Here is a 23632-nt window from a genome sequence, read left to right as displayed (position 1 = left end):
TGAATGCTCAACAAATTTTTGTAACATGCTTGTTGAAGTAAACAAGCAAAGTGAAATAAAAATCACTAACCCTACATCAATACCAATCCAAACACTTGCTGAGACTAGGACACCATTAAAATCACTTTGTCAACAGTCTTTAAAAAAAAAAAAGGCGGGAATAAAAAAAGAAAAAAGGTGAGAAGGTGTATGGTCTAAAAAAGATGATGTGCTGTAGTTTTTGTTTTACTTTCCTGTTGTGTTCTACTAAGTAATGACACCTACCTTCCAAGGAGAGGCTGTCTTAGAATCAGTTTCATCCTGTTTGAAAATGTGAAGAAACAGCTTTAAATAGGAAGCAAAATCTAAAACTATCAGCATATATAAAAATCTTTGAAAGTTCTCCATGTTCAATCCTTAACAGAGCACGTCAATTTTTACAAGTATCTCTGTCATTTTGGGTTATCCTGCTCTGCACTGATTTGTGGTGTGGGGCAAGACACTCAGGAAATAAATGGATCGGAGATAAGATAATCTTTTTATGTCCATTCAAAGTCATTATTGAGTTCCTTCATGGAAATGGACTACAATTATGGCTGAACTTCTACTTGTACATCCCAAACCTGTTATAACTGCCACGCTATCTCAGAAATTAACACTTACCCTGGGCATCATACCATAGACTTCCTGCAAAGGAGAAACGACAAACAGAAACAACTTGTTATTTTCTAACAGAAAGTAAGTTTTTACTGGTTTTGAGAAAGGGAAGATAACAGGAGATACGCTTCCATCCTTCTTCTACAAATGGGTTACCAGCATGTCATTAAGCCAAACAGTGCTCGCACAACCTAAACATGTAGCTGAAATGGGAGTCTGACAACCATCTACTGCAACACATCATCTTCGAGCTCGGAAAAATCAACAAACGGCTTCAATACTCTGTTGGCACTGGATAGAATTATTTACAGAAATAGCAGAAGTATGTGAAAAGCTTGAAAACAAAAAAAATTAGGTATGTTACTAAAAAAAAAAAAACCACAAAACAAACCCCACAAAATCCCTCCCACTTTAAACTGAGTTCTATTTTATTTCTCTTTTCCCCTAGCATTCCTCACCATTTTTCCTGCAAAGAAATGAAGTCTGAAATTTCAAATTTATATGAAGTAAAGCTAATGCATGGATTCTCCATTACTTTTAATACTATTTTAAAGACTTTCCATTCCTAAAAAAGGAAAAGAAAAAAGCTCGAGATGGTGCAACTTGCTATAGCACTATTTAAAAAGAAACAATTCAAATGGTACCCTTGTGATGGCCAGACTACAGAACAGGCATTAAGTATCTCTGGTTAGAATACCAGTATTATCAGACCAGGGAGCAAAAATGAACAGCTAGAATCTTTCAATGACACACAAAGTGGAAGACAACAGACAAAAGAAAGGAAGAAAGTCTTTTGCTTCTCAAGGTGATTAGACTATGTCAGAAAAGAAGTGGACCTGTTGCTGTACTGCTTGCACTTCATCCGCCATCAACCCTTCTGACTCCAGGTCATTCGCAACCTTGTTTATGTCCTTCAGACGTGACTCATTAGCTTTTAAATCCTGCACAGAACAGTAAAGTATCACACCATTAACATTCACACAAGCAAAACATGGAACAAGTTGGCACACCAGGGGTGCCAAAAAGTACTCAGGAATTCAGCACACTTGACCTTTACAGTTACCAGTGAATATACAATGCACGAGAGTCTATGCCAAGAAACCCCAGCTGCCAGCGCCAAGCATCAATGGAATAAAGAAACGCGCTATCAGAGTTTTCCGTACACAAAGTTAATGAACAATCAGGAATGGAATACGATTTTAAACTGTCAGGTATACAACATTACCAACATGAGGATCAAAAGCTATCATCCATATTACTGCATGAATAAGCTAAAAAGCCAACTTAAAAAGTAGTTTTACTAATACGCTTACATGCTTCCAACCAAACAGACTGACAGAGAGCTTTCTATAAAGCAGAAAGGGAACCTGGTTAAAAAAGCAGTAGTGGGGAAAATTTAATAGGTGACACATTTTTATTTCAACCACCAGCTTATTTTTAAAGAACCCAAATCCAGTAACTGCTATCATCTTCTCACCTACAGTATTAGGTTGGCTCAAATTGTTTGTTAGCCAATTTTCAAGCTGTAAACATGGTAATGTCCACAGAACTGCCGAATCACTGTCTTTTCCAATGTATAAGGTCAGGCATCTTTGCATTTCAGTGCTCTTACCAAAGTAGACAGAATAAATACATCTGCCCAAGCAATTATTTCACACCTCATACAAAGAAAAAAAAAAAAATTAACTAGTGTTGCAAAAATTGGGAGGGGAAAAAAAAAAGAAAGGCTACCAGCATTTTGAAACAGAGAATTATTTTTCCAAATCTTGGGAAACACTCTACAGATGGAAACTAAAATGCATCTTTCCTTTCAACATAAAGGAAGAGGAATAGCTTAACTGAAGGTTATGCTTTACACAAAATGAAATTCCTCCAAAGCTTGGCAGGTTCTGCATTTGAATGTGTTGAAGGAGTTTCAGTTCTCTGGGAGCTGGGAAGCACATAGCAACCTGAAGACTGTAACCAAACTGAAGACTTTTGAATGTGGGATTCTCTCTATCCTCACAAAACAAAATTAAAAAGTGCATCTATACTTTTTTATTTCCGATCAAAGCTATGTTTCCTTCTCAACTATGCTCAGCTATGAAAAATTATCACGGACATATGATCAGAAAGCCTAAAGGGAGAGACCAAAACCAAAACACACATTATGCAGCATTACAACATACCTTCTGAAAATCATCAAATTTCTTCTGTAGCACCTCCACCTGTTCCAGATCAGCGCCCACTTCCTCATTTGTGAGTGCAGCTTCCTTCTCATTGATCCACTGTTGAAGCTCATTAGCTTCACGGAAAAGCATAAATTTTTTGCAGCTTTTTTCTAGCATGCCTTTACGTTTTTCTCCCAGCTCAAGAAGAGAGTGATACCTGGACAAGCAGAAAAGGAAAGCAGGGGGCAGTCAGATTGAACTGAGCAGAGTCACAGTAACTTACCAAGTACTGGTATCACCAAAGATGTGGGAAATCCCTGCAGTCTACACACTGTTCTTCCACAGAATGATCTACTTGTATGTGATTAGGTAAATGTGAACTGTATATGTTTCTCCTCTACGTGGATATGCACACCAAAATGAGATCTCCCACATGCAACACTTCATTGGGCAAAAGCAAACCCAAATCACAGCTTAGGTCAGGGTAGGCTCTTAAGCTACAGCAGCATGGCAGTGCAGGAATGACTCCATAGGGTCTTACTTTCTGAGAAGTATTTTCCTATAGTACATCAAGTTTGCCATCAGATTATTAAAATCCACTAGCCTCCCAGCTATTGGACATAAATGTCTTACCTAGCCATTATTCAGCGCAAAATCTGCTGAATGTTTAAAAAAAGGTGTTATTTCTTCACTAATACAACTATATTCAACTGGGAAATCCATGAAACTCATTTCACATACACTGGTTTTATATCTGTGGAATTCCCAACAACATCAGTGAAACTACTCCTCATTTACATTACAATAAATGCAAAGTAAAATCTCAAAATGTTTAAATCGGTTTGAACAGGCAAATAAACCTCAAAAGACCAGCCATTTATTTAAAACCACAAGGAAACTGATGCCTCCCATTTGATTCCTGGTAACCAACTAGACAGAGTCAATCCTCCAAGACTTTTCCCAAGCTATTGCTGAAAAAAGCCAACAGAAGTTTTACAGTCATTGATACTGAATTGCAGATCTCTTTAGCAATGCATAGTACCTGTTTTTAAAGAACCTGCATTCAGAAAAGCCACATCCTTAACACCCATTCTTACTGTTGCCCTATTTTAAGTCTTCCAGAAGATGAGATATTCTACCCGCATATGGATTTTTTTTTTTTTATTTCCTGAATCAGATTGCACATTGGTCTACTGCAGTAATCAACAGCAGCAACTGATTCTCATTATTAAGCCACGAGGATATCCATTTCAATGTTATTAAATTAAATAATGTAAGATACTGCTGAGATACCTGCAGGGGCCTCAAATGGGGAAAGGGCAGCCTTACAACATTTTCATTTCCCACCTTGGAGCACACAGGCAAATACTGAGCAATTACACCTCCCAACTGGAAGAGTTCAATGATGTAGCGTTTTCCTAACCAATAACTCAGAGGTGACAAAGTCTGTTGAACAAAATCCTTGATACCCTGGGCTGTAATGTCTATACCTCAAACTGATAATCAACTCTAAGTCTTTCCATGGAAGCAGAGACACTGTGGTTTCCTGTCTATCCTGGTTTAAGGCTGGAGAGAAAGGAACTAAGAATCTTTCGTATTAGGTTTGAATGGAAACATTCTACCCTGACTTGAGGAAAACACTCTTTTGAAGCCTGCCCTGACTGCAGATGTTTGCCTCAGCATACAATTTTAGGTATTAAATACTTGCAAAGCTCATAGAGGATTTGGGGCAAAATTCCTTTAGAAGCAGACCTTCCCTCAAAGTTGCTTTGCAACACTTCAGAGATTAACATAATATTTTCACTTTTGATTCTCAAGAAATATATTCTCTATGAAAAGACAGTCAGGTACAGCCAATGAACACTATTACTTTGATCTCCCAGCAACTTTCAAGAATATAATGCAAACTTGGTATGTTTTCCAGGAGACTTGAATACAAGTTTAAAAATTACATTAATGTTGTAATTTTAAAAAATCATCCTATAAAAATAAACTAATGCTTTTTGACTACCCAGCATGAATGTTACTTTACCTATGATAACCCCACCCTTCCCAAACTCCAAGGTATTCATATGTGACATAATACTTGGTATATGTGTTTTATAAATACTTATATAAACAGACTAGTATTTCTATCTGCACCTCAGAAAATGCTTTTTAAAGAAAACAGTCTAGGTATCACTAAAGCCTCATTTGGTAAGCAAAATCAGCATAATGGAAAATAACATCATCAACCAATTTAGCAGCGCACAGGTGACCAACAAGATAAGCAGCTGGCTGGATGGCTGGCTATAAAGAACACATGAAACGCATACGACAACACTCATCTAAACTAAAATAATTCACATTGCAGAAGTTGCTTCCTTCATTGTCTCTTTGGAGCAGCTTTCCCAAAGAAAGAAACAAAGGGAGAATGAACAGTGACAGTATGGAGACAGCATGGTTTAGAAAGGGCTAATCCTACTCACAGTTCTTCGACCTGTTTCATACGCAGAGATACACTGCCGACTTCCTTAGTTATGAGAGTCCTGCACAGACAGAGGGAGCACAGCAAATGCATGCAAAAAATTAGTCAGATTAACAAAAATAATGAAAGCAGCAGCTCCATCCATGGATCGTCTGTGGTTGGAGATGGTTAAGAGTTCACATTTAAATGGAGAAAATTAGGTGTCATTCAGAAGCAAACAAAGCAAATCAGACCAGGAGCACAATTCACATAAGGAAACCTCAGCAGTACAGTTGACTCTCTCTATAAGGTCTCCTCATTTCCTGATCATTGTGCCATGTGATTGTGAACTAAGGGGTGGTTCCCTCTCCTTCGCTCTAACATAAGGCACGCCGTTCTAGTTCTTAAAAGCAGCATGCAAACCCATAGAGAAAGTTACACATTATTAAAATCCTGAACGTGTCACAATTTTCCAGCATCCTTTCTTCTCACTAGTACAAGCTTTTGTTTTGTTTTCTTTTTTTCTTTTTTCTTTTTTTTTTTTTTTTTTAATTCTAGAGCTAAAGCTAGTAATTATTGCATGTCACCGTAATAACTGGTGACTCAAAACAACTGAGTGGGAAGAAATTCTCATGCAGAATGACAGCGTAGCTGTGCAAACAGATGGGAGTATGCATAAAACTTTCAGCTTCGGCTTCCAAGTGGCTTGATAAGATGAGCCAGTAGCTATCACCCGCAGCCCTTGCTCGAACTAATCTACAACTACCATGTGCTTTAGGAGGTCATTACCAAGCAGCCATACAGTTTTCTCTATTTGCAATGGCATGTTGCTCTTTTTTAAAAGAAAGGGAAGAACAAAAAAAAAAAAAAAAAAGAGGGGGACACATTTTAGCCCATGTAACGGCAACAAATAATGGCACCACATTTCAGGGAAAAAAGTAATGAGCTAGCACCAAAGTAGTCACAGCTCCTAAGGAGGTCACCTCCAGAGGCAGCCCTATATAGGGAGGGTACTGTACTTTATGTAACCAAATTTAAGAAAGCTTTTCGAAACACATCACACATTAAGAAGTGACAACTACAAATACAAGAGCTGCTTAGGACAGATATAACTCACAAACAAGTTTAAGTTATTAGATACAACAACAAAAGGAACACAAAATACTGAAGTCAGACAGCAAGTGGAGCTCTAGTGTCATGAGTTTTACAGTTAAAAAATGGGAAAAGCAATGAGAAAATCTAGAATAAGAATAAAACAACTCAATAGGGTGCCCCTGGTAAAGGAGCCCCTTGTTTTGCTCCAATTAATTACACCCTAGTGTAAGAAGCATCAACCTAAACTTCTGGCATATGCGAGCCAAAGGCCAAGCCAGCAAATGCTGGATGGGTGTCATATCTCATCAGTTAGATCTTACTGATTGTCAATTTGCTCCTGTCGCAGTGCTATGCTGCCTTGCTCTTCCAGGAGATTCTCTCGGGATGCAGACTGGGCAGGATCTAGTTTTTTCACATAGGCAGCTGGCACAAAGCCCTGACGGTCATTAACTTCAACTTTCCACCAGTCCTGGAAAGCGGGGGGGAAAAAAAAAGCAACCACTGTAAGGCAAGCACCAAGCATAAAGCATGCTGAGCAACCGAAACCTGAAAATTAGAGGCTTCTATCAACACAAGAAAACCAGTGATGCTCACAACAGTTTGCTCTGTTTATGGAGATCATTTCAAACTGTCTCTTGAAGACATCTAGGTCTTATTTCCACGTCTCCCCTTGTGTTTGGTCAGAAACTCCTCAACGGTAGGGAAATAAGTTTTCTCACAGACACATGCCCTATAGCATGTTGTTTATCTGACTTAGAAAAGTTGGCAGCTATAGAGGAGTCATGAGAATAACCTGAAGAGGCGTGCTAAAGTGCCAAATGGGAACATGGACTAAATGTGCAAATTCTTTAACTTCTTTGAATGCTCTTATTAAAAAAAAAACCAAAAGAAAAATGCTCCGCAGAACACACAACACCAAGTGCACCAAGCAGCTCAGCAAACCAGATGGCAAGAGCATACCTTGTTGGTGCTGTTGAGTAAGGTGAGGATATCTCCCTTTTTCATAGTCACCTCCCGGGGACTCTTCTCTTGGTAATCATAGAGTGCCAGAACAAGCTCTTTTCCAGTTTCATCATCTGTGGGAGCAACTTGTTGCTAACAAAGAAGGAGAACAAAAAAAAAAAAAAACAACAGAGTTGTTCCATGTTTATTACAATCAATGGAGTTGTCCTAAAAAATACTTCAGCCTCCGTTAAAGCTACTGTAGTGCCTTAAAATGATTCTTGTTGAAATAAATGTAATGCAGATAGACTTATTTTAAATGCTGTCTGGGCTCAAACCTTAAAAACCACCACATTATACTATTTTCTTCCAATGCAACACAGCTGCCTGTTATGATTATAAAAACAGACCACCAATTTTTTTGAGAAAATCAAGTACAGTCTGCAATAAGTTCTCAAAAACAAAAAGTGTTATTAAGCTTTGTCTTTACCTTCTGCTGACCCAAGAATTTTAGCAACATGATTAGCATCTTTCCTTACCCTGCATGACTGGGCCTGTTCCCTTAACGCCTGTATGCTACTGCCGTAAGCGGAAAGATCGGACATCAAAGCTTCATGTTTCTTCAGAAGAGCCTGAAAGCGAACGATAAAAACAACATATACACCTAGTCATTTTACAAATACTACTCTGCTTAAAATATATACTTTGGCTCCATACACAGGGAATGTGGGTTTTTCAGAGCTGCCAGTCTTGTGACTCTCATGAGAATAACTTCTATTTATTCACAGGCTAGATAGTTGTCCAAATGCTTCTTGCGCTTTTTCTCTACCTTATCTCAGACACATTCTTTTTATGCCACGTATCACTCTGGAAATAGTGTTAAGTTTGAAAGTATGCCTTTAAACTGCACTTCATTTTGATGAAATGTCAGTCAGCAGTGTCTGGGATGTGGTGTTTGACTGCAGAACGATACCAGTAAAATAACTCTAGACAAAAAATTACTTTCAGACCAATGAACTACTGAAAGCCAGACTCATACTGAAATGCATCATCACATGAGAAATTTGCTGATATTAGTCTCATACTTTACAAAAAAACCAAACCTATAAAAGAGTGAATACAAATGTAAAGTTTCCTCGCAATTAGTTTAATATACTGAACAGCAAAATTTCATGTGCAATAACTAAGACACAGCAAAAACTGTCATCTTTTGACTCTGAGCCAAAATTCAGCTCGATGCGAGAATCTTCTGCCTTTTTTCTTAAGAACCCAGAAATTAGCAGAACTTATTTTTTTACCACTGGACAAATCCTCGCTGTGTTTATGCAAAACTGATTCAAACAACAATCTCAAATACCTCAGCAGAGTCTTCATCTTTTCCATAGTCTGTGCTGCCTACAATGGGCTCCTTTTCCCTCATCCAGGATTCTGCCTCATTAGCATCAGCAAAGTACTGCTGAGCTTGCAGGGAATCCTCTAGGTCTTGTCGACGCTGAGATGCTTTAGCTTTCAGAGAGTCCCATTTCTGGTTTAGCTCGTTCAATTTGATTTTCACATCCTCAGCCGCAAAATGTCCTAGGTAGCAAAAAGAGAGGGAACTGAAGGACTTGCGGAGACATAAATAATACACACTGAAAAATTACTTGTACTTCTTGAAAGTCACAGAAATTGGACCTGCTTAAACCTATGTAGCCTGTTCTGACTAGAATAATGAAAGCACAACCCAGCTTGTCCTTTCGCATCAGACTGGAAAACACTGTACCTGTCAATCAAACTGTACTAGGAATATCTGAATCATGAAGAACAAAACAAGACACATCATAGCATTTCTTCTCAATGATGAAACAGCAAAGGTCATCTCTTTCCAGTGGCAGAGTTTTGACAACAGACAAATATTATTTCAGATCTGCATTCTGAACCCTGGAATCAGGGAAATTTTTTTCAGTATTCTGGTGTTAAGAACACTCAGTCAGAAAAAAAGATACCTACTTATTCAAAAGCAGGAATTGACTCTTACTGTCTTTGCGAAGGATCGTCTCTCACATCATGATTATGTATCTCAGATACAAGCCTTTAATAAATTTTAAAATGGAGACTAAATATCATAGGCATAACGCCAGTGAACACAGGGCTCATGTGTTTATCAAGAGCAGATGGAGATCTGTGAAAATCGTGACAGGTTCCCATCAAGGAATCTATTTTTATTTTTAGATGAAAGAATAACCAGAAGTTCATCCTGCTAGCAGGCACCTTTCTATTGCCTGGATAAAAACAGGCAGTGATTCTTAATTGTATAGGGCCAGAGAACAAAGTCCAGCACAAAGACTTGGGTTTCTGAAAGAGAAGAAGTTAAAAAAAACATTGAGACGTACCCTCTTCCACCATAGCATTTCCTTTCTGTGTGACTGCTTTAATGCGGGGCTCATGGCCTGCAATTTCTGCCTGCAAAGCCTGGTGCTTCTTTAGCAGATTCTGGACACCAATTAAGTCTTTGCCTGAAAGATACAAAATAGTTAATCAGATAATTCAGAGTCATTAGACTAAACAGAAGTTTCAAGGAAGCTGCAACCAGCGCTAGACAAACTTGCAAAGTACTATCACAATGAAGACAGAGCACTATGAAAACTAAGTTACCCACTGGAATTGTAGAAGTAACACAACAATTAAAGAACCACGGGTAATGGCAAATATATAACTCCAGGCAATGTTAATTACAATAAACATTTCAGAAATTTCCAGGAAGTGTTCCATAAAAAGACAAGTTATAATGGAGCAATTCTGACATCTAAATCCTGGAGATACCGGGATGGACCAACCTCGGTTTGTTGAAGCTGCAATAGGTTCTTTTTCCCTAATCCAGGTCTCTTCATCCTCAATGTCACGGAAAAGCTGCTGCAGGCGAAGAGAATCTGCAAGCTTCTGCTTGCGAGCTACCATAGGATCCTTTAGAGCTTCATAACGAGCTACCAAAGCTTCTTGTTTCTTCTTGATATTGTCAGCGTCAAAGTGCCCAGCATCTTGGAACTGGCGTGCCTGGATGGTAATGCCATCTATACGATCCTAAAATTAATTCAGCAATAGCATTATGTCAGAATCTCTGTAAGATGGCTGCAGTGACTGAAAACATTTGAAGAGTATTTTCAGGTCTTAGCTAGTAAGTTATGCTGTGACAGAAGAAGAGAACCTCAGCTGCACACTGCCAGTGCAGTAATTCTGGTAATAATTATGTCCTGGATAATATTCAACACATTATGTAAATGTAATTGGTTTTAATCTGTCAATTTCATAAAATAAACAAAAGATTTTTGAAATTACATTAACTTTACAGATGTGCTACTCTAGATGAACCACTTTTCAATTGTTAACAACTGGTAATTCCAGTTGTGGGAACCCAGATTTTGTTGATTTTCTTGCTGGCGATTTAATTCCCCTAAAGATCATTTGCAAACGTAGGAACCATTTGCTATAAAGTTCTTTATTTAAAAACTGATCTCTTCTCCCTCCCATTTCTTAGAGCTGTATGAAAACAAAATGTACAAGAATAAGGCGTTCACAAATGAAGAGTCTAAGGGGAATTATTTCCTACACAAAGCACAGCACATCTTTTTAAGTCGGTATTCACAGCACAAAACAATGCTGTGCTGTCAGCAGGTCACAGTATGGAATCATTTTACTTTTTCAAAATGCTAATTTTGTCAAAGTCATGAAGATACTGTTCTTAGAGAAGACAATTTACATTTCAGTTCAAAATTACTTCCGACTAGAAAAATTATGAAAATACAGACCTGCTAAGGTCTCTGGAGTGAATACTTTTGAGTGAGCAGATCTGAAAGGGCAGGAAGAAAAATTATGTCCCTTACCTGATGGGCAGCAACATCTGCCTCTAGCAGGGCATGTTTCTTCTGAAGATTCTGAACATTAGTAAGATCTTTTCCATAATCATCAGAAGCCAAGTGTCCCTCTACTTCATACAGCCACAGCTCAATGTCTTCCACATTGCGATTAAACTGCTGCTGTTGATTGGCTTCACGCAGTTTTATACCTGACCAAGACAGAGTGGCAAGAGGAAAAGATGACTTACGTTTTCCACTTCATTTATTTCACTTCCTATCTTCTCCTGGCTAAACTCTCTAGAAAAAAAAATTGCCCATATTCTACTGAGCAAGTCGTACCTTTGAGCTCAGTGGCCTCCAGGAGTTTTTTCCACAAGCTGATAACTTCATTCATGCGAGCTGCCACTTCATCAGATGCATAGTGATTGACATCAATCAACTTCTGGCCAGCTTTCTCCAGTGCATCAATACGACTCTGATTAGCAGAAAGCTCTGCTTCAAAAGCCTGATGTTTCTGAACTTTACCTTGCAAGTTTGATGGATCCTACAGATGAAGAAAGAATAAGAACCTTTCAATCCAAAATTAGTATCTATAGGTCTCTGAAGAATTTTTAAAATTAGACTACATTCATATACATGCCAAGATGTCACAAGAGGATGCAGTGCCAAAAATATGCCTTTGAAATCAGAACACTTAAGCTATTGAGTAAGCATGATTACAGCACGATGGGAAAATCCCCCTTGGGGTCAGGGAGAAATTGCAATTCCTCCTATTGCCATTAATACTGCCTACTATCAGCAACATTTTGGCTGACACTGCTTCATATCATTAGAGTGATTACATCAAGCCTGGGATTGCCTTAAAGTTAGTCTAATGTTCGTCTTTGTGTTTACCTTGTATGCCTCATCTGTTGCAGTTTTCATTTTTTCATTAACCCAACTCTTTAGCTCATCAGAGTCTCGGAAAAACTGCTGCAGATGGAAAGAATCTGCAAGTTGAGCACGGCGGTACATAGCTCTCTCATGAAGGGCATTTCGGCGGCTCAGCAACTGAAAAAAAAAAAGTAAAGGTTTTTAAATTCTTCAAGCTTGTAAGAACCCCCACTGTATCTGTACTTTTGGGAGAGTTCTGCTGACTTATTCTATGTTGCAGTCATACCACTTACAATAATACAGCAGAACATGATTTAAAGTCTACAGTCCAAATCTATTTTAGATACTTACAGCATCTCTACGTGTAGCAACATCATCCATGGCATAATGGTTATTCTGAATCAATTTAGTAGCAAACTCATCTAATGCCTAAAGAGAAAACAGTTTTCCATTTATTTGGTGTAATAAAAATTGTTTGTGCATGTTTACTTAGTAGATTAATTGTCAAAAGTTTGTAACGGTAAAACTAATAGAAAGCCATTAAGATAGCTATTATTACACCCTTTTTTATCTGTATCATCATCTTACATGTGGATGAGTGCAGATTTTTGACAAATCTTCATCCACACGTGTGCTAGCATGATATGCAAGCAGTGGGTTACTCAGCTCTCCGAGGTAACAATTGAGCCCTACCCTACCTTTTCCACTATTTTCCCTTTTTAGAGACAATACATGTAATTTAGACATAATACATCCCACATAACAGTGGATTGTTCTGCAGATCAAACCCCACCCTTCTCTGTCATCCTCCAGCACTCTCCTCCCCAGTCAACAAATTCACTTGTTTTACTTCTTGCCCATTTAGTGATCACCTAATGTAAATGTCTTACTGTGATTTTCTCCTCTTGGGCACTTAGGGATTTCTCAAAGTCTTCATGCTTCTTTAGAAGAGCCTCCACACTATCCAGAGAATCGCCAAGGTCTTCATTCAGCAGAAATGCCTAAAGTAAGGAAACAAACATATTTTTATGTTTCCATGCTTAGCTGCTCTAAGTCAACTCAAGCATGGCCAGTGATGTTTCCTACTACATGATACTACTGAAAAGTAAAGGATGATATACTGGGATGGTGTTCCCTGTACGCCTCTAACAGCCAAAGGTTCTGAATAATTCTTTTTAGCTTCTTTTTCAAACAGCATTTTACAAGAGTTAATACACACGAAAGGAATCTCGAGCCAACTTGTCACAACTCATAGTTTCAGCATTAGATGAAAACAGTCGTTGTAGCAGCTTGGGCAGTCAGATAAATAACTGCACAGCAGCCTGCTCACTAGTGCATGTTTAGTGGCAGTCACTGCCACTAGTAAATACCAATTGTTTAAGTCTACAGAAGACTAGCCAGAAATGAAAATCAACCATATCTGGAGAGTTCAAAGATATGTACTCACTTCCTGTTTGCTCATCCAGTTATCAACCTGTTCAGTATCTCTGTAGAAAAGCTGCAGGTCCATGCACTGCTCGTACTGTTGTCTGCGAAGCTCCCATAGTTCTAGCAAGGCAGATCTTTCATCTGAGAGGATGGTCAGCTAATGTATTGGGAAGAGGAATATATAATAATTTTATTTAACAGCCTGGTTCGTTTCCATCTCGACGTAAAATCAAGCTGTGACTCTAAAAAAGTAGTTAACACTGGACTGAAAATGTCCTCCTGTGTAAAGAATCATTCTCCTGTTACTGACAGCATCATCCTCGTATAGGGCAAGCCTTTTCTCAGCTTATCAAGCTTAAGTAGTGGCTACAACCTTCTGACTTCAGTCAGAAACCTCTCCTTTTCCAAATTAAATCTACACAGAGATGTTTAATGGACAACTGCTCTTTTTGACTGCAGACCTATTCATAAGAGAAGCTCTTCAGCAAACCATCCCGCTTCTCTCAACCTCTGAAATCTCTTTGGCCCACTCTCACTTACGGCATTTGAACTGTCTGATTGACCAACGTTTCAATATGCAGACTTCATGAGAGGCCCCATTAGTTTGAAAACTAAAATTTAGAAATACTAAATATTTACCAACACTTCTGATAGCAAACCTAAACTTAGATAAACAGATAACCCATTTTTCTTTTGGAGGACAGACATACTAATATTCCTAACAGATAGTACTAATAGTCCTAACAGTTCCCACTAATAGATAAGCAGAAGCTGTCAATTTGAGAATGAAAAACACACATTACTTAAATACATGAAAAAAGCCCTGTAACCTAGAGGGATGATACTTTGCAGCTTACGACCTTAACAAGAAATGAACTTTTAAATTAAGGGACACAGAAGAACGACAAAATTCTTCTAGGAGCTCTTGCTCTCAACTTACCTTTTCTTTAACTTCATCAGAAGCATAGTGCCCAGCAGCAAGCAAAGCCTGGCCAGACTCATCAGCAGATTTGAAGCTATCTTCATGGGCATCGATTTCTCCCTATGAAAGGGAACGTGAATAAGCTGTTACCAAAATTTATCCAGAGTGTCAGAATATGGAAAATAACACAGAGGCCATAGTCTGGACACCTGAATGATAAACATTCAACTACCTTGAAATACATTACACTTAACATGAAAACTAGAATGAAATGTATTATTACCTTACAATGCAGATAAGGTAAGTATAAATTCGTATGGTAAAATTAAACTAAAGGTTGGTTTTAAGCTGCATTCTTTCTGCCTTCTTACAGCAATTCCTCACGACGGAGAACTAAAACAGTCGTTAGTCCAACTGACTGCTATCAGGTCTAATTATTTTTTAAAAAATATCATCATAAGCATTCTTAAATACTTATTTATTAGTGTATATCTACTATCAAGAAACTAAGTAAAAATACTAAATCAGGACAGCAATCTAGTTCTGTGTTAGCTGCATAATCAAAGGATTCTAGTGATATAACATCAGCAGTTCTGACTCAGAGACTGTGTTAGACATACAAATCAGTTGTTGAGGGTTGCTGACTGGATTTGGCTGTATAACCACTATACCTTATGCTCCTGATGTCTATCTAGAAGGGCTTCTGCTCCAGCCACGTCATTGGCAAGTTCATCAGCATTTATTAGAGCCTTCATCTCAGTCACCCAGCTGGTGAGGTCTCGGAAGTCCGCAAGAAAGCGCTGCAGTCTTAGGAAAGAAAAAGAAAAAATGGTTGGGAATAATATGTTTGCAAATGTTTCTCCATCCTTACCCCAAAGAAAGGGTTACAAACATAAAAGCTGTTCCTCAGATAGAAACAAGACAAGACAATACCAAAATGCAACCAGAATATTAAATAACTAAATATGCTCTCAATCAAAAAAAGAAGCCTTTTAAAGTTAGGAAAAGGCTAGGTTCAAAATCAATTTCTCAAAGATATGTTTTGCATATAACTTATATTGAAAGGAAAAGGAATATTCCTAACTACAAGCCTGTATGCTGAAGACAACAGAAATCAAAAGACAGTTTTCAGGCAGGGTGTTTCAAGATAGTCCATGGGACTGCTTCTGTCACAACCATAACGCAGTGGGTGGGGGGGAACTGACAGAAAGTTTCAACTGCACATGCCTCAGCCTTAAAACAACAAGCAAACAAATTCTCAGATTCCTTTCAGCGTGCCTTACAGTGCCTTTGGCATGTGCTTAACACTTATCAGCAAAAGCGATCCGTTTCTGTTTCCCTTTTAGACTTGCTGTTAATTGATCTGAAGAGATTATGACAGGGAAGGCAAAGGAAAAATGATTACTTGTGTGGGTCTCCACCACCATCAATCTTGCATCATGGGAGGGAACAAACAGCAGAAAAACAAAACCAGAAAGGATGTAAACTAACCACCATATTAGGATAAGTTTATTTATAGTATGTTTCATACACAACCAGGCTAGTATAGAAACAAGACTGGATGAAGACAAATCCCACAGCCACAAAGCAACTATCATAGAAACAGGTACTTCATTTAGTCTAGGACAATACATCAAACAATATACCATACTTTAGTCTTCACAGAGAATCATAAGGACTCCACAGTGAACAGATTTGTAATATGTGTATGAGAAAAAACCACCAAAACTAAAATATAGTCAGATAATGTACTTCAAAATGCAGATGTCAACGCAGATGGGAAAAAAAGCAAACACCCTAAAACATCAAAGTGTCTATTTTCATAGTTGATCCACATCCAGAGAATGACCAAAAAACTGTAAGTATTTATTTATCACATAAATATTTCTCTTACTACAAGAAGTTATCATAAAATGTAATTTGGTGAACAAGACTGCTTCTGAAAACATCAGAATCATCCAAAAATTCTGGAAACAGCATCCCTTTCTTCTCCTCCCAAGAGCCCTCTGTCAAATTTGAACATGGAAGAAAGGTCATTTCAGCATGATAGTATTCCTACCTGTAGGAGTCATTAAGGCGAGCATGCCTCTCTGCTGCCAGAGTTCGGATCTGTTCCCAGTTGGCAATCAGCTCCTCCCGTTTCACTTGAATTTGAGAAGCATTTATTGGGTGAGACTGCTGCAAACGGTCGGCTTCTGCACAAAGGGCCTTAACCTAAACTCAGCCAAAAACAGTGAGTAAGCTTCTAGCCTTTTACAAGCAGGTTACCTCGTTTAAATTGTAGGTAAAATGCATCTCGTATGGGTACCTTATCCTCCAGAGCTGCAAGATCTCTTTCCAGGCCTTCATGCTTACGCAATAAAGCCTGCACACTGGCTAAGTCTCTGCCAAAATCGTCTGAGGCCATCAACTGCCCTTTCTCCTTAATCCAGCTGATTGTTTCATCCACGTCCCTTCAAAACAAAGCACAAATTGAAAGCAGTCTATCTTGTACGGAAAAAGGAAGAAAGCAGGACGTTTTTTCCTGTATGTATGCCAGACGTACTGGCACACAAACCCATATATATAAACGCTGCAGCCAACTACAATCATACTTTAAAAAAAAAAAAAACCAAAAAAACCCACAAAAAAAAAACCCCCAAACCCAAAACCACCCAAAGCCAAAACACCACACACTAAAAAAATTAGATTCTTTTTTTTTTTTTAAATCTCAAAAAACCTTGAAGCTTATTGGTAGATGTCACCAGATGCAAACAAGGAATTATAGCACCACTGAGCACCATCACCTAGTAGGTCCATTTCCTACTCTGGACCCTTCTCCGACTTAATTACAGAGAATCTCAAAATGCTGTAGATGGAGATGAGGATAGAAAGACACTGCTCAAAGACCCCCAAAACAATTGGACTGACACCCATCTGTTAACAAAAAACCACCCCTTTTAAGGCTCATCTAGGACAGAATTGCGGGGGGGAAAGCCCTCAGAGGAAAGGGAAGCAAAACTGCCATCAGCAAGAATGAACAAAACTGCCAAGTGTTGAAAAGCTACGTCAGAATGACTATTCTAAGGTAATTCTAGAACAACAAGGTCCTCATTCAACAAGTCATGAGGAAAAGTAAAGCAAAAACGTAACAGACAACAGTAGCTCTTCTCGTAGTACTGAATGCACCACTAAACATCCACACAAATATTACATCACTTCAGCAGATCCAGCCAAGATCATACCTGTTGAAGCGCTGAACTTCAGCTGCCCCAAAGAGTTTCCCTTGCCTCTGAAGGGCAAGCCCCTTAAGACGCTGCCAGCTTGCATTTACTTCATCCTGTTTGGACTTTATCAGTTCCTCTTCAGGGTGTTGTTCCTAGCAAGCAAAGGAAACACGCTATTTTCATGTGTTCTGTGATTTTACATCCATTGACAAAATCTCAGAACACTGCTGTTTTTCAAGAGATCAATTTGTAACAACTGTACTTTCCAGATGATCACTCAATTTGAGTTTTCCTGAAACCTCATTGTATAAACATAGAATATTCTTGCAGCAGTTTACGTTTCCCTATGCACTAATTACTCAATGGGAAGAGGGCTGTAAACAGAATCTTTTTTTTCCTGGAATGCGATACTTCCTGCCCTGTCTCCATCCTTGATCAAGCCCCAGATGACATACCAGAAGAGAAGATAGGAGAAGATATATTAATCCTGGTTGTCCAAGGGAAATACATTTAACTCCAAATGCCAATGTTTCTCTTACTAATCACTACTCTCCACATTTTCAGGAACATTCTCAGCTGGGGCAGTTACTCAAGCTGTTCCACAGAAGAAAAAGTGAATCAAATGAGAACCATTTAAGAGTAAGATAGCCAAGGATCTAGGCACACTCTTTACTCTTTATGTAGAGTAAAACATAAAGATCCGCTACCAAACCAGGGGGAAAAAGAAGTTGCAGACAAAAGGTTGCTGGGTTATACCAGACTTGCCAAGAGAGATTTTCAACACACATGAATGTTTACCTGGATAAGTTTGCCAGCAAACTGGTTCACTTCATTTACTCTTTCCTCATGAGCTGCAAGGTCTGTCTGGAACTCTTCAAACTTCTTTTGCAAAACCTCAACATGCTCTAAATCCTGCCCAAGCTCTTCTGAGGTCACTATTGCTTCCTAGCATATTGAGGGAAAAAAACTCAATTTCAGTGGGAAATCACTACTAGAAACCTATGGGAAATCACTACAAGAAACCAGGAAGCAAACTGTCCTAATTTTGAATAAATCAAAGATAGTTACAATCACCGTGTTTAAAGTCAGATTTAAAACTACAACATTTCCTCCTTTAAACTCCACTCCCCCCCCAACTTCTTTCCATTATTGCAGAAAACATGCAAGATCATTAAGAGTATTATTGTTTCATCTTGCTTGCTCTTATTCATTTTTCAAGTTATTGAATATAACCAATTCTACTATCATAAGTTTTCTGTTCTATGCACGATGATCACTATTACAACAACCTAAATTACTGAAAGAAAACATGCACAGAAAAAGCATACTTTTAAAGCTACAAAATAATTGCCCATGCTATTTTGGAGTACACACAGAGACCAGAATTTGTTTACACTTTTAGATTATTTATGGGCATTTGCTGTAGGCTTCTGATGCAAGATTTCTTTATGAAAAGTGCACAGTCATATTCAGTAACAGTTATGCAGGGTTTATAGTTTGAACCCACAGTGACACAAAATAGCAAACCATCATTAAGAAAACCTGTATGATCATTTTGTGGCTTTTCTTCTTGATAGTGTGGTTTGTGGTCTGTCTCCTCAGAGTTCAAAGAATCAAGAGCCAACAGTTCTCTTGCAGCAAATGTCCTTACAATGTATATCTGAAGATATTCCAACCATTAAGTAATTATGTACACACTGCTTGCTGGTTAGGCTGGCTACTTTCTATAACAGATCATTTAGAACATTTATAAAAACATTTGCTTTTACATGTTGTAGATTTCCCTTACAGGAAACTTGAATTTGATTACTATGAGAAGTATGAAGTTCTCCTCAAAGCAAAGAAAGAATTGATTATGTTTAACTACACTCTCCAATATGCAGGCTTCCTCCCTTAGTCTAGTACCTTTTTTTGTGGCTGCAAAAGAAGGAATAGTAGTTTGCATACCTACTGCTTATACAGTACGAATCAGCTAAACAAAATGTAAGGTGCCTTTGAAAGCTCTCTGTGACTACTTGAGTTCCAGCAACTATATGTTGATAGAAAATTTCCACACAAACACATCAAATTTCCCATCAAGAACACAGGAAAGGCAGGTAATAATTATACCTTGTCATTGATCCAGTCCAAGACATCTTCACATTCCCGTAAGTATTGCACCAGCTTCTGTGCTTGCAACAATTTGACTCCCTTCTCTCTCATCTTTTCCAACAGTAATTCCCATAGTCGGTGCAGCTCCTGCAGCCGAGTCTAGAACAATCGGATGTTGTTATTAAAATCCTGTATCAGAGAATATTAGATTTATTCCCTTCCTGACCTTAAGAGAAGATTTTTTTTCCCCAAAGCTTTACATCCTAAACCTTACTTTACACAAAAGGTGGACAAACCTCGTAACAATTTCATCTCCAGTTCATTAGTTTTCAAATGATGTAAAGTGATGTAACAACACAAAATTAGAAACTACTGAACTGAGTATTTAAACACTTGTTATTAATTAATGAAGCTATCAAATAATTTTTTACATAACTGTGAGGTAAACATTTTGAGATAAAATTTGATTTAAATTTTATGCTAGTGTGAAGTCAGACCAAAAATCTTCTGCTGCCCCCTTCAAATGTTCAGCCTTTTAACTCCCAATAAGTGAATCTCGTCTTCATTTTGGAATTTGTTTTTATTTAAGACCATGCATTTTGTTTCAAGTCAAACTTCTACCACTTTACAGTATTTTAACCATTTCTCTTACCACTAGTCAGTTAATGTATTTAGCCAACATTGTTAAGTAACATAATACTGAAATACTAGGAGCAATTACTAGTTTTAATACTGAGTCTCTCTCTGGCTGCACTCTGCCTTTCAAAACTCTTGGGAGCAACCATAAATTTTATAGACAATTAAAAGAAAAACCACACTCCCACACAGAAACACAACTTGCAAAACAGGAAAGTATCTGCTCCACCCAACATCTGTAACGCTTTGCTCATCGAGATCTGAAACTTGAAAGTCACGCTAGAGAAGCTTTTGAACATCCAGCATGGGCAGACACCCATTTAATCCTTTTAGAAAGTTCAGTTAGGTAGGCTTCAAGGGAGGAAAGAGCTCACACAACTCTCTCTCCTAGCATTGCCCAAAAGGATAGTGCAAATTGTCAACCAAGGAAGAAAGAAGACATTGCAGAAAGAAGTTGCACTGCAAAGCTTCACCTACTCGTATGTGGAACCCGACTTGGGTAGCTGTTACTATTGGGCGCTGTGCAGTCCGGTATGGCGTGAAAGACTGAACCATTAAAAGGCAAATTACTACTCCAAACAGAAGACAAATAACAACTTATATTGAGCAGCTAAGACACAGTATTATTTAAGATCACCCAACTGCAAAGCGGTTGGTTTTTTTCTATTTGTAAAGATGAGATTTCTAAAAGAATCATTACCTTAGGGTTTTTTAATTATATAACATATTAAAAAAAATTTCTGCTTTTCTTAGTCACCATCTTCGTTACAATGAAATGATGAACGTATCAGTTAAGTTGATAATCACTACAAAAATATCACAAGAGTTCTCCTTTTGAAAAGCTGTAACAGCTCACATCCAAATCTTATAAAGGAAAAAGCTTTAAACAACTCTAAGGAGACTTCTTTGTATTAAAGAAAAATGCAGCCATAACTGACACAAACAACTGAGGCCCAGAAACAGCAGATTTAACAAAATGAGTCCTAGAGAAGAAGCTGATATGCAGAACAAAAATAAGTGTTTACTGGTGGGGTATGCGCATGTATGTGTGTGCACATGTGTGTGGGAATAAGAGAGAAAACACTAACATAACCAGAGAAAAATGAGAATACATAGGGGACGGAGTAAAAGGTAACTCTCAAGTCAAGTCATTGCTTAAAATTTACAGTTTCCTCAGACTTTTTAGAACATTGATAATCACTCAAATAATGTAAAATGTAAACCTATCTAGCGCAGCAGCAAAGATTTTAAAAATACATTTGTCATTGCCATTGTCACTGTCATTACACAGGTTGGGAGATTGAGAGAAAGAAAAAAACAAATCTCAGAAAAGGATTTGAAGAAAGCTTACTGCTTGTTATTGAGGAAGCAGCTGTCCTAAGAGATGATCACTGCTGGATAAACAGAGCAGACAGAGCACTGTACTTGGAGCTCACAGAAAAAACCGTGGAACGCAAATTCAAAGAGATTCGAACATATGGCCAGTACAACTTAACCACAAAGTAAAGATCACTAGAGACCTGATCTGAGCCAGAGCACACAGAAATTAGATGTCTGCAGTTTACTGCTATGGTTGCTTGTGTTACTTACAATTATTATTGCAGAAAATTAAAATGCTATATACGAGCAAAAAAATGAGTGGTCAACATCCCTGACACCAGGCCTTGTGAATTTGCTGCTTCTAGATATTTGCCATTTTGGGAAGAACCACAAGTATAATTAATTATTTGCCTTGTGACTTTCAACACATCTGTGAATTACTGATGATTTCCCAGTCCAAGTTCCTGGACTCCACTGGCAGATAGTTCACCTTAGAACTGGATCCAAGAAAAGATATGAGTTGGGTGCTCATGAAAGAGAAAAATATCTGTAAGCTTAACAAATACAAATTCTCTTGTGATTTCACTAATCAAATACCTGTAGAATTTTAAAAAGTGTTTTAGAATATAGAGTTATCTGTGCAATCTGCACAAAGTGTTTAAGGAAAAGACTGTTAAGAGGGAAAAAAAAAGTTTTAAAACTCACTCTAATGGTTTCAGACGCAAAATGGCCTTCATTGATCATCTGATTTCCAGTCTCATCCAGTTTAATGATAGCCCCTGAATTGGCCTGCACCTCAGCTTCAAAGGCTTGGTGCTTCTGCAGCTTCCCCTACAAGTAAAACATCAAAGAATGTGACTGAGATTTGGTGCAAAGCCCTCCTCCACATTTCCCAGCATCAAGGTTTTTAGTGTATTTCATGCATATTCAGTACTGACAAACAAACAATAAAATAGCACAGTTGAAATCATAGCTGTACCATATGTTTCACGGGTGGATTCAAACATTCCAATTTTAGTTATTTCATTATTGTGTTTGCTCTTGTACACCGGAGTGTTCAAACATCTGAGAACCCATCAGCTAGTTCCACCCACACAAGTTAATTTTCTACAAATATCTTTTTTTGTGGAAGCAATAAGAGTTAACTTGCATTTATTTACAGAGCCAAAGCGTCCAAAAAATTCTAGGATTAAACAAAGCTGGTTTTACACTACATTGCACTGTGTAACTTTTTCTATGCTGATTTAGCATCTAATCCATTATTAGCAAATAATGCAGGCTTCTGAAGAACACTTTGCAAGGCTGCAAGGGTATTTGCATCCATCTTTCTTCACCACTCTCAGGTCAAGTTACTTTTATGCGTTTGTTCTGTCTATCCCAGTTGACCTGGTACGCCCTAATATCTATAGTACAGGAACATAAAATGGCAGTAGGACTTGCCTGTAAATTGCTTGGGTCTTTATAATTTTCATCAGATGCTATCTGCAGTTTCTCTTGGATCCATTTTTCAAGCTCATCTGCATCACGCTGGAAAAACTGGAATCGATAGGAATCTTCAAGTTTTTGGCGCCTTAGAGAAGATAGTTCCTTGAACCTGTGGTAACGGTCCAAAACTTGTTGACGCCTTTCTTGGATATCTTCTGCTGTTTCCAACACTTTTACACCACTCGGATCCATTTTCTGAAAGCCAAAAAAACCCCATTTTGTTTGTATTATAAATTATAGAACAATGGTAGGGTAGGAAGAGATGAAAGAAAAGCCTGCTTTTTTAAACTCGCAGGTGGTTTACTTACAGTCTTACTCTGTGTGTGCAGGTATGTATATCAAATATAAATATTATACATATAAATAAATAAAAGCACACCTCTAGCAGAAAATAATGGGAAAGGAATATTTACGAAGACATTTAACATTTACTTGTTTTGGAAAAATATGGCTGCAGTCAAACAAAGGCCATGTCATCTCAAACCGTAGCATGTGTCTAATACAAATGTTAAAAATGTGTTTCTGTACACATATATAAGTAGATATATAGACATAAAATATTTCTTGTA

At 38.0% G+C, this 23632-nt stretch overlaps 1 protein-coding gene across 3 annotated transcripts in view; it reads right to left on the bottom strand.

Annotated features, from left to right (window-relative positions):
• SPTAN1 (spectrin, alpha, non-erythrocytic 1) overlaps window positions 1-23255 on the bottom strand; it is a 44185-nt gene extending 20930 nt beyond the window's left edge. For 2 of the 3 annotated variants that reach the window (XM_009580593.1, XM_009580595.1), the window contains exons 1-26: window positions 23019-23255; window positions 22284-22409; window positions 19641-19781; window positions 18330-18476; window positions 17550-17683; window positions 16634-16778; window positions 16385-16539; window positions 14997-15132; window positions 14344-14445; window positions 13423-13560; window positions 12866-12976; window positions 12327-12404; window positions 11997-12152; window positions 11442-11646; window positions 11130-11311; window positions 10086-10329; window positions 9642-9764; window positions 8627-8844; window positions 7809-7901; window positions 7288-7422; window positions 6648-6796; window positions 5255-5314; window positions 2805-3003; window positions 1473-1577; window positions 643-666; window positions 265-300 (exon numbers count right to left, since the gene is read on the bottom strand). In XM_009580593.1, the coding sequence (XP_009578888.1) occupies window positions 265-300; window positions 643-666; window positions 1473-1577; window positions 2805-3003; window positions 5255-5314; window positions 6648-6796; window positions 7288-7422; window positions 7809-7901; window positions 8627-8844; window positions 9642-9764; window positions 10086-10329; window positions 11130-11311; window positions 11442-11646; window positions 11997-12152; window positions 12327-12404; window positions 12866-12976; window positions 13423-13560; window positions 14344-14445; window positions 14997-15132; window positions 16385-16539; window positions 16634-16778; window positions 17550-17683; window positions 18330-18476; window positions 19641-19781; window positions 22284-22409; window positions 23019-23255 (3579 nt within the window). The remainder of the gene's footprint in view (window positions 1-264; window positions 301-642; window positions 667-1472; window positions 1578-2804; window positions 3004-5254; window positions 5315-6647; window positions 6797-7287; window positions 7423-7808; window positions 7902-8626; window positions 8845-9641; window positions 9765-10085; window positions 10330-11129; window positions 11312-11441; window positions 11647-11996; window positions 12153-12326; window positions 12405-12865; window positions 12977-13422; window positions 13561-14343; window positions 14446-14996; window positions 15133-16384; window positions 16540-16633; window positions 16779-17549; window positions 17684-18329; window positions 18477-19640; window positions 19782-22283; window positions 22410-23018) is intronic. The other variant, XM_009580596.1, reaches the window with a different exon arrangement.
• Window positions 23256-23632: the final 377 nt, after the last annotated feature.

This window comes from Fulmarus glacialis, unplaced genomic scaffold, assembly GCF_000690835.1.
Source record: "Fulmarus glacialis isolate BGI_N327 unplaced genomic scaffold, ASM69083v1 scaffold10356, whole genome shotgun sequence".
Taxonomy (NCBI): Eukaryota; Metazoa; Chordata; class Aves; order Procellariiformes; family Procellariidae; genus Fulmarus; species Fulmarus glacialis.
Note: the sequence above shows the minus strand (reverse complement) of the source record. Positions and strands in the feature narration are given on the sequence as shown.